At 30.0% G+C, this 11,832-nt stretch overlaps 1 protein-coding gene across 1 annotated transcript; it reads right to left on the bottom strand.

Annotated features, from left to right (window-relative positions):
* Window positions 1-3,356: 3,356 nt before the first annotated feature.
* Window positions 3,357-5,610, bottom strand: LOC103498407 (peroxidase 10-like). The gene is made up of 3 exons (XM_008460995.2): window positions 5,337-5,610; window positions 5,012-5,203; window positions 3,357-4,103 (listed from the first exon to the last, which is right to left on the bottom strand). The coding sequence occupies exons 1-3, from the start codon at window positions 5,556-5,558 to the stop codon at window positions 3,510-3,512; spliced, it is 1,008 nt and encodes a 335-aa protein (XP_008459217.2). The 5' UTR covers window positions 5,559-5,610; the 3' UTR covers window positions 3,357-3,509.
* Window positions 5,611-11,832: the final 6,222 nt, after the last annotated feature.

Here is an 11,832-nt window from a genome sequence, read left to right as displayed (position 1 = left end):
TAATTTAGGTATATTAATGGGCTGTGTCGTTGATTGAGTTTAGATGCCTAGACCATTTTGTGTAGTTTATATATGTCTATATATATATTGATGGGTAGTGTTGCTGACTGGATGCATTTGATTTGACTGTCAGGGGTAGTTGCATATTGATGGTATGTACTATGAATTGGAGTTAGATGGTGTAACTGTGATGCATAGTTTAGATTTATGTATATACTGTGGAACGGTATTGTTGACTGAACTTAGATTGTTGACTGCACTTAGACTGTGACTAAACTTAGATTGCTTGAAAGATTATACATAAAGACTGAACTAATAGTTGAGGTGTGAGGTACACCGGCGAGGGGCAAGAAGGATTCGTGAATGCCATATAGAGACGTCTTTTTATTTATGCTTCTGCTAAACGTCTTTAAATTTAATTGTTTTAAGGATTGAACATGAGTCATGTTTAGGATATTTACTCATTTGTTTTATTTTTTATAATTTCCTAAACAATTCTATGAATTTTTCAATTTGTTTTGAAATAGGACCCAAAGACCATTTTGTTTTGTTTTTGGATGATTAATGATTTTTAAATAGGTTTTATAAGTTTTATATTTGAATGAAGTGTCTTAGTAGTAAAATAATAATCTCAGCTTAGTTTGAAAAGTTGGGTCGTTATAATAGTTCTCTCGACCTAGTCAATTTTACGTCGGTCAAAGACGGACCAATCCCGACGTTTCTCTGATAGCGTCGAGAAAAAGTTGAAACAATTATTTAAATTTCTAGTTTTTCCTGACGTGGTCAAGCTTGACGTCGACATAGGCGACCTATCTCGACGTCATGCAAGTAAACGTCGAAGAAACTTTTAATTAAAATAATAATTTCAATTTTCCCTGACGCCATGAAAGTACATGCCAATGAATTTTGAAATTATTATTTTAATTAAAGGTTTCTTTGATGTTTACGTGCATGGCGTCCAGAAAACCTTAAGTTATGCCGACATCTTCAAAAATATGTTGGGATAGAGGACTAATTCCGACATAGGCTTTATAGCGTCGGGGTAAGCTTTGTTTCCCGACTTCATCTACCCCGACGCGTTTTAGTGTGTCAAGATAGCTCCTATTTCTTGTAGTGCCAGGCAATTTTAAAAATTTCATTAAACAACGTAAATGCAAGACTGAAATAGACTCCCAATAAAACCCTAATGTATTGTAAAAAGATTAAATTAATCGTACTTACATGTTATAAAAAAACAACAAAACTAGCTTGAAAAATACTAAAATTACATCAAAATTATTAAATATAATTTAATAATTTAATGCTTTTTCAATTCATATCAAGATTCTATTTCAAAACCAAAGAGTCATGTCCAATAAGTTAAGCTTCCATTGTATTCCAAGATTAACTTTTCTAATTATATATAAAATTGAGCTTTATGTAAGTTCTATGAACTTTAAAAACGTTGAAGGGGTGAATAACCTATTAGATCCAATAGGTACAAAAAAATCAATGAAATTTAAAGTTTAAGTACCTATTTGATTAGAAATAAAAGTTTGAAATAACCATTAAGCATTTTTTAGATATCACTCTCAATTTTTGTATTTAGTTTTTTTTTTTTGGTAAAACGAACGTAAAATATAAGTGTTTTACATGAAAATCTTCATTTACGAAGAATAACTTTCCTTATTATCCTACATTTGATCAATATGTGGCCATCAGATCTTTTACTTTGATCGAAGACAATTTAAATTTATTGAAGCTTTCACATTGATCAAAAACAAATTGGAGCCATAAATTTTATTGATGACCAAATTCTTATGGACTATAGATAAGAGGGAATCCATGGTTGTCAAAAACTTTACTTATAGAATAGTTTGATATTACTCTATCGAAAAAAGGTTTGTAACTCCAATTTTTTTATTTTTATCCGTAATCTTGATTATAATTTTTTTTCTTTAAAGATAAAATTTTAACTTCTTGTAAAAGGATGGAAAATTTTCATAGATGGGTTTTTTCTTTAATCTTAGACTGTTTGATATTACTAAAATAAAAAGCCCATATGGAAAATGGGTTCTTTTTTAAAGTAGTTTAGTTGCAAATATATCAATTATGTACAAAGTAATGAAGTATATAGCAACATTTTAGAAAAATTGCAAATATAACAAAATCTGTCAAAATCTATCGATGATAGGAGTATATCAATGATAGACCATGTAGCAAATGTTGGTCTATCACTGATAAACCATAAGAGTCTATTAATGATAAAAGTTTACCACCGATAGATTTTGTTATATTTGCAATTTTTTTAAAAAATATTACTACATACTTAATAATTATTCTAAAAATTGATGTCCATTATAATTACTCATGAAAAATGGAGTTTCGTTTTTATCTTATCACTGTGCGTAAAATTACTACTTTAACCTTAAATGTTTCTTCAACTCACCTCTTCGGTTTTGTATTATTTTTTTCATCTTTTTTGTTGCTTTCTTTTTCTGTTCTTCTTTTTTAATGATTCTTTTCTTTGCAATTTTTTACATTTCTTCCTCCGTCTTTATACTTTTTTTTTTCCTTTTGTGTCATCTTTTAGGATTTCTTCTTCCTTTGTTTTAGCATTTATACTCTTTCTGTTTTTTCCTTCTTGTTTATTTAAGAATTTGCATTCAGAGGCAAATATATATATAATATAAATAAAACATAGAGCATCAAATATTAAGTATTAAGCATAGAGTAATTAGTATCTCTTACCGAGCATTGAGGATCGAATATCTAGCGTACAACATAGAACATATAGTATAAAAAGTAATTATAATTGGTAACAATTTTATGAATAATTATTAATAAGTATATAGTAACATATTAAAAAAAATTACAAATATGACAAAGTCTATTAGTGATAGATTTCAATCGCTGATAAGAGACCAATATTTACTATATGGTCTATCAGTTATAGAATTTGACAGTTTTCACTATATTTTTTTTAATGTTTGCTATATACTTAATTATTTTGAATCTAATAGCTATATTTGCAACTATTACTAATATAAACCATATAGAATATAAAGCATCGAGTATTGAGGATCGAGCATCAAGTGCATGGACGGTTTTCAAGAACGAATTAATAAATTCATAACGTGTTGATGCAAGTTAGAATATCAGTTCGCGTACTCTTTAAAACCAAAACAATTTTCATTTGGTGGAAGGTCATTGGTATGAATCACCCTAAAACTATCACAACCAAAGTGTTGCATTCATACATTAACTGATTATTTAGTCTACCGAAATATACATTACATCGTCTCACCAACACAACTACATCTTACACATTCCCAAGTAAAAATTCCAATTCCATAAAACTTCAACTCACACAAAAGTGGCAAATTTGGAGAGCAAAACTAGCTTCTCTAACTTTTATGTATATATTATCTTCGTAACAAAGGCAAATCTTAAATCTTTTCTTTTATAACTTTTTCAATGAAAGACATTTTACATCAGACATATTCTTCCTTTATCCCCTGCTCTAATTTTCAATACCCATCATCATTATTAACAACGCCACATTGCTTTCGAATCTGCCCTTCACGGCCAGTCATAACCCCAACCAAACTCATCCTCATCATCGACTCCGAAAAGTCTTCGTAGAACAGATTCGGATCAAAACTGTATTCTCTAACCATTCTCGCCGTCTGGGGGTCCGCCATCAGACCCTGATCCGACTCTAAAAGCCCAACATTGCCAATCAGATTGGTAAAATACTCGTTGTCGAACCTGTCGTAACTGGCCACATCCAGCGGCGCCAAATTGGCCCCGGTGCCGTCGTTCCTGTTGGGGCACATGGACCGGAGATCGGAGAGCATTGCGGTGTTTATGTCAGGATCTGGGTTTCCGGAGCCTTTGTAGTTGAAGAGACGGGCTTTGAATGTGACGCAGCGGGCGAAGCCGATGGTGTGGGCTCCTGAAAGGACGACGAGATCTTTTAAGTCCAGGCCTTTTGAGATGAACTTGGCGGTGTTGTTCTCTAGAGATGCCTTGGGAGATGGGAGCTGAGCCAGCACTGATTTTAAGCTTGCGGTTAAACCATCTCTACGTCCCAGTGGAAGGTGCCAAAATGGCCCTCCAACCTAATCCAAATTCATGCTTCAAATCAGCAAAATCATACTTCTTCTAAGGTTAAAATCTGCTTTATCTACGCTTTGAAAATCAATCCTAATACCTCGATGATGATTGTAAAGATTCTGATTACCGATGAATTATTTATCATATTCGACCAATGAATTATTTATCATATTCTACCGATGATTTTAGGTTAAGAAAATACTTCTACCCTCTTAACTTTAAATAAAATTAACTATTTAGTTTATGAAATTTCGGTAATGATTTAATCATTCTACTCTGAAAATTTTAGGACCCGTTTGCACGTGAGAAGGATTGTAAAAGTATTTCAAAATACTCAATTAGCTACAAAATACTCAGTTAGCTACGTTATTTCAAAAACCTAACTTACTAGAGTATTTACTATTTGCATGACATTTTTTTTATTAGTTATTAGAGTGTTTATTATTTCATTTCAAACTAAAATAATATACCCCATAAACTTATACTATTATAACTCAAATTCATAATTTATACTTAAAACACAAACTATTATAATTCAACTATAATAACAATTCAACCATAATAACCTAAAACTATAATAACTCACTCCTTACTCCAAACACCTTCTTAGCTAGTAACTTCATGTATTATATAAATTGTAATAAAAATTCTGGAAAATTGGGTAGGATTTAATTAAAAAGATGCATTAAATTTGTTCAAGATCATTTTTTATAAACTATAAATAAAAAGTTAGAAATACATTGGTAGATAATTTTGAATATATTTTCTAAATTGTTATAAATTTGTAAATATAAGAAAATAATTAACTATAATAGATGTTAGAAACGTTTTCTTATCAGCAATTCACTTGGAAGTAATATTCCCAATGATGATTTCAAGTTCACGATATAGGAAAATGTTAAAAGAAAAATACCAAATACACAGCTTCTCTAGCTGCAAGATTCACAATATCAGCACATGAAACTGTCTGTGGGCAATATGTTTCTAGATCTGCTTTTATCCCATCAATCACTTCAAATCCTCGAAGCGATTTCACGTTACCCGGCGCATTTTTCTCTCCTTTCATATCTCTCGTATCATCAAGCAACACTGATGCCTCACATCCCTAATACACAACATAGAAAGAAAAGAAAAAGATAAAACTTATGTTTCTCTTTCTAATACCTTCGAGTATTTAGACCAACTAAATACATGATCGTAATAGTATTAACAACAGGTAAATAATGCACTTTACATACGTCTACAATGCAGTCGTGAAAATTCAACCGCAATAGTGATGCAGCCATTCTAGAATCATTTTGGACAGCGGCCCAAATATGATACCGAATTATCATTGGCAAACGGGGGCACGACTCATCGTAAAAGTCAGGTCTAAGCTCCATGTAAGCATTAGATTGTTGAATGAAGAAGGGAAAAATTAGGAACAGAAGAGAGACGAAAATGGGAGTGTTGGGAGGCATTTTTGGGTGGTTCTCTAAGTTAGAGCTGTTTAATTTAGTTCATAAATATGAAGCCTTTCGTGGTTGATTGGTTTTATAGGCAATGATAATGTTAGATTCAAAACCTAGTTTTGTTGGGTGGAGATGCATAGTGGCCTTTCCACTGATTAATAATTGTATCAACATATAATTAACATATCTTTTCACTTTTTACTTATATTTTATCTCTTAATAGTTGGGTTAATGCGCAATCCATTTTGATTTAGAAAAAATTTGCATGCTTACATAATATAATACAATATAATATCTGATAAAGAAGATTAGGTTCGTCGAAGGGTATGATGTTGACGTTATCTTTCTTCTCAAGGAAAACTGTAACTTCCTCTGAAGAGATTAAATTAATTCAATCTAATGTCATAATAGATGATGTGGTATTAGCGGTTCCACAAGTTTGCGTACCACACATTAACTTGGTGGTTATGCAAAGGTGTGTGTTTGGTAGGAAGTAATATCATTGGTCGAAGAATTTTGTGGTGAACCCAAGTATTGGGTGAAAGTTTGCACTATAAATTTCAGCAAGGTTTATCAACATGCAACAAATAAATGAAAACCTTGGAATGTTAGTATTCCAAATGGTCAATCCTTTATGTTGGAGTATGAGTTATAATTCTTTGAGAATTATGATTGTCGTTGGTGAATAAAACAGATGTAACAAAGTTTCTTTAAATATTTTGTCAAGAATGAACTTTATGTTGGGTTTTGAAAAAATATTAGAAGTGCAGTTGTTCCATGTCAAAAAAAGTTCAAGAAAACCATAGGTTGGTCCAAGTATCATAAAAGGATCCTATATCTTTGATTTGAAAATGATCAAGTTAGAAACAATATTTTAAGTTTAGGCGTGTTAACTTTAGTTAAATTCCCTTTTCTATTATCTAGCAGGAGAGTGAGATTAAAGGCTGAGTAATTAGTATACAAGTTTTAATAGAATGTTTTTGCAATTAGGTCATGAAGAGTGAATTGTTTGTGTGGTTGTAATAATATTTAATCTAGGTTTTTTTTTTTTTGGTTTGTGGTTTTCTCTCTGATATGGAGTTTTCTTTTTCTTTTCTTTTTTATGTTAATTCTTGTGTGTGTTTCATTTTTATTGTTTACTTTTTAACCTCTTCTTTTTCCTACACATTCTTGTTAAAAAATCGAAAGATTTTCCTAACAAATGATATAAGAGGCGTATCCCTGACTTAGCCATGTCAGGTAGGATCCTCAAGTATTGACAAGGTGTTGTGGAGCATCAAAAGATGGTCATAGTGTAATCCATAGTTGAATTCTGTTAGATAAGTAGGTATGTTCTGGTCTAAACAAGATCTAAACGAATGATGGACTATTTGAAGAGAGGCTTGATGATCCGATCCTTTGCTAATCGATGGAGGACTATTGAAATGTGGCCAAAGTTATTCTAAATTGGTTAGAAATGTCGATGATTGTGGACAAATAAATAAAAATAACTATCTTCGTTAATATAGAACTTTTTGAGATGAAACTAAAATAAACAATATCATATCGTTTTAATAATTAACTTAGTCAAACCTAAGTAAAAATAAAATAACATTATCAGATATGAAGTATATGATAGTGTGTGAGACATTATATAAGAGGGTAACGATAATGGTACTTGCTAGCATTAAATTAAACTATATTTTTATCATAAATATGAGATTAAATATAAAATGGGGAAAATGAATAAATGTGTTAATATAGTGCTTTTAGTTAACTTTTCTGCAGGCACACTATATGATCATCATGCACTAATGAATAAAATAACATAAATTAAAATTATTATATACCTTTGTTGGTTTGATGGTGCATTGTACTAATCTCTTTGCATTCTGCCTTAGTGGAGGCCACAAGAATAGCCAAAAACAACATATAAATTATATATATACTTTTGAGACATGGAGCTGCAAAAACAACTATTTGAAGAAGGAGAATTATTTTAGTTTTCAACGTGTATGAGACTTAAATCATCACAAATCTATGATGTAACTCTTGATTTGAGTGGTTCAAAATATGGAATAATTTGTAAAGTCTTATCGTAGCTCAGTTTTGACTTAATACATCTTTGACAGCTTGATGACCCAATATCTAGGTGCGAGCCTTTTGTAAAAGATCAGTTTTAAGGGGTTATCACTTTTCTAGATTTAGCAACAACTAGATGTTTTATATGTAAGATTCATTACTAACAGTAGTGTCAAATAATAGCTGTTGTAATATGGTGTGGTGATCACAACTAAAACTATTAAAAGTTTAAAGAGGTAACTCACTTTTTGTATAGACCTATTTTTTCAAAGTAGTCTTCTTTATTGATTTCAAACCTTCTTCCAGTGAGTGTAAGTTCAAATGCATTGTTGGATTAACCTTGAGGAACAAACAATGATAAATGGTTTAATTTAGTACCAAGATCGTCTAACAACTTTTCTATCCAAATTACATCCGAGTTTAATTACATCTAAAACGAATTCACTAATAATCTTTTGTCTCATGCATACATAGTACCTTCCCCTTCCCCTTTAGGTTGATTCTTTTTCCCTTCTTTTCTTTTTGGCTTATGAAGCAAAGATCGAGAGAATTTAACATTTTACATATAAATTAAGTTTGTCAACATTGTCCATCCTTTTTTAGATTCTTTTTGGCATAGAAACTTTATTCATCCATAGTTCTATTTTTAATATTTTTACGTAGGTAATAAACAATTGCAATTCTATTTTTCTAATATATATAGATATATTAGATAATTAAAAATAAAATAGAAGAGAGTAATAAGTCCATTACCGTAAGTTCAAACCTCTAACCTTTTTCAACAATATTTCCATCCTAAATAAACTTCTCTCTTATAAAAGCCTTTCTAATTCGTTTACATTTTGAAGTGTGACATTATTATTCATGAGATTGTTGAGAAGGTAAGATTTTAGATATACTATCATAAAGATAAAATTAATCGGCTAAATTATAAAAAATACCCCTCAACTTTCTTTCTTTCTTTTTTTTTTTGGTCAAAAATACCCTGAACTTTCAAATGTTTCAAATATACCCTTTCAGTTAGTTTGGAATATAAACCATTAAAGTTTTGTTTTAAAAATATCCTTGAAGTTAAAAGAAAAAAAGTTAAACAAACTACACCATCAATTAGCATATGTGAAGCCATTAATATCTCGTTGCCAAAATAACTCTAAAGTAAAAATATCTCTATCCTTAGTATAGTAAATTAAGGGTGCCTTTAAAAATAAAATTATAAAAATTTACTAAAATAATTACATTATGCATAACATTCTAGAAGCCAAACAACCGCCTAAGCACAATCATGCGATTACAAAAATGCCTTGGCAATTCCATGCGATTAACCTTCACGCTTTTTCGTTTTCATCTATATATGCTTCTTCTTTTCTCAGGGATAGACAAAGATTGTTGTCTATCTCTATCTATCCCGAATAAACACAGTGATAGAACACAGTATCACTTTCTATCTGAGATACATAGAGATAGAACATTATCACTTTCTATCTGATTCCATTCTAATAAATAATTCTAATATGGTGCAATACTCATCAACACATATATTTGCATGCTATCATAATCTATTCCGGATAGATAGTGATTAGATAGTGATAGACCACTATCTCTATCTATCCTAGATAGAAACTGATACAACACTATCACTGTCTATTTGATTCCATTCTAACAAATAATCCCAATTCAACAAAAATGATAATTCAACACATATATTTGCATGCTATCTATCTTGGATAGACAGCGATAGACCACTATTATCTCTATCTATCTAATTCATTTCTAACAAATAATCTCAATTAATTATACATCTAGAAAACAAGGATTATAATGTCTATCAGTGTCTATAAAATGAAAACAAGATTATGTAAGAAGTAAATTAACTATTCAATAGTGATAGAAATAGATTTCTATCTTTATCTATCTCCATGCACAATTTATAAGACAAATAGAAATAGATAGAAAGAGATATACATCTAGAGTTCTATTTTTCTGTCTATCTTTATCTATCTCTCTCCACTTATAAAAGAAGAAAAAATAAATGATGATCCTTTAATCACAATGCAATGATACAGTTAGAATACTTATTTACCACATATAGACAGAAATAGATGTTAATATCTGTCTTTCTCTGTCCACGATTAACTAATATATGGTAAATAATATAACTTTCTAGATAAGATAAGTAAAAGAAAATTAGTAATAAGTACAAACAAATAATATTTGAGATAGATATAAATAGATTGTCATATGTGACCCAATATATACGATTACCAAAGCTAAACGATATTGGTATACGATCTTGTATCAAATCTAAATGATATTGGTACACGATCTTGCACCAAATCTAAACGATCATTTGAATCTATCACTTATTTATTAATGATAGTGGTTTATCTTTGTGTATCTGGGATAGACGACTGATCGTTTAAATATTGGTACATGATTGAGTAGTGAAAAAAAGAAGAAAAAAGAAGAAGAAGAAGAAAGACACAATACCTTATAATGAAAAAAGAATAAGAAAAAAATTATCGTATTTATGAAAAAGATGATGCTAAAGATGGGAGATGACGAAAAAGGAATAAATTCTTGAAGAAGAGTCGAAGAAATTTTGGAAGTTAATTATGAAAAATTTAACTCATGTTATATGGGTATCATGGACTTTTTTATTTTGTTTTACGGTCGTAAATATTTTCAATTTTGTTTTGTATATGTAAATTAATCCCATAAATTAATTTGATTTATTTTTGTAATGAGATATTAACTCTATTGTTAGTATAGTGACAAAAATAGCTCGTTGCAATAATGGAGACATTTAGATTTAGATTTTTTTTTGCAACGAGATATTAACAACTTGAATTTATATACTAGTTATGAGATTAGCGTTTGTTACTGAGGTTGGTTGACTTATCTTATTAAAGGTAAAATTGGAGCTTAATTTCCTATATGGTTAATAACTATTAATAAGTACATTGGTAATGTTTATTAATAAAGATAAGTAGCTGGCTTTGGAGATTTGGTTGTTATGTTGGTTAATATTTATTAATAAAGATATTTTCGAGGTTAATAAAGATGTTATGTTGGCTGTGGTTGTTATTGTATATTCTATCAAAATTGGTTAATATTTATTAATAAATATATAGTTAATATTTATTAATGAATTAATGGAGTTGACTTTTGTTTTGTTATTACGTGTGATCTAAAAATATAAGCTTGCGTCGTGTGATATTGTTGTGGTTGAAGACAGAAGTGTGGGCAAATGTGCAACAAAATTATGTGTCAAGAAAGTCTTTTACGATGTACTCAATTTGTTTGGTGTGTGATGTGTGGTGTTGAACACTTTGTTTGTGGCATTGTGAGTCACTAGTTTGAGAAGATTCGTGCAAGTTAAGAGGTCGAGCCTAATATTGAAGATTATTCTGAGGAGTCTCTTACAGGGGAGCTGACACATATTGAGACACAAGGGTGAACATGAGACACAAGGGTGAAACATGAAATATACGATTTAGGGGGAGTCTAGATCTAATTCCTTGTTCACACATCAAGTGGTTTTGAGGGAGCCTAAACGTTTATCTTGTAAAAGTCATATAATTCAAGATAGTTGATTCTAGATAAATTATGTACTTGTCATGACATGGAACTGGATTATCAAAGTTTGATGTGTTTGATCTGCTTTTATATGTGTTTTCTTAGTTATTCTTTCTGTTATTAACTCGCGGTACAACAAAGAATACAACTATAACTAAGTGTTAGCATTTTTTTTTTAATAATTTTTTTTGTCCAAGGGTAATTTTGAAACTTTTTATTAGGTACGAGGTATTTTTGTTACAAAACTTTAATAGCTTTCATTCAAAACTAATGAACCATTTTTTATTTTGAAAGTTTAGAGATATTTGTGACCAGGGACAATTTCTTTTTATAATTAAGGCAAACTAATTATAATGGTGTGAATTAAAAGTATTCTCTTTATAGAGAAACTAAAATTTATGGGAAATATATACAGAGAAAAATTCAAAGTACTTGCAATTGTGCTATTTTCCTATTAGGGTTGGAGCACAACCAATAATCATTTCTAGAAAAAGTGGCCAATTTTGAGATTATTCTTCTTTTTTATAAGACTTGAAAATTAGAGCACTAATGGAGGTTTTGAGTAGTGATTAGTTGACTTGGGATCATATTATTTAATCATAACATTTCTAAGAAAAATAAAGACCTAATTCTTATCAATAAGAAG

This window comes from Cucumis melo, chromosome 11 (assembly GCF_025177605.1).
Source record: "Cucumis melo cultivar AY chromosome 11, USDA_Cmelo_AY_1.0, whole genome shotgun sequence".
Classification (NCBI taxonomy): Eukaryota; Viridiplantae; Streptophyta; class Magnoliopsida; order Cucurbitales; family Cucurbitaceae; genus Cucumis; species Cucumis melo.
This window is presented reverse-complemented; position numbering and strand designations above follow the sequence as displayed.

Coding starts and splice junctions, on each gene's coding strand:
- LOC103498407 (XM_008460995.2), bottom strand. CDS start 5,558: ATGCCTCCCAACACTCCCATTTTCGTCTCTCTTCTGTTCCTAATTTTT. Junction 5,204..5,336: donor TTCACGACTGCATTGTAGAC/GTATGTAAAGTG, acceptor GTTGTGTATTAG/GGATGTGAGGCATCAGTGTT. Junction 4,104..5,011: donor CTAGAGAAGCTGTGTATTTG/GTATTTTTCTTT, acceptor AATTTGGATTAG/GTTGGAGGGCCATTTTGGCA.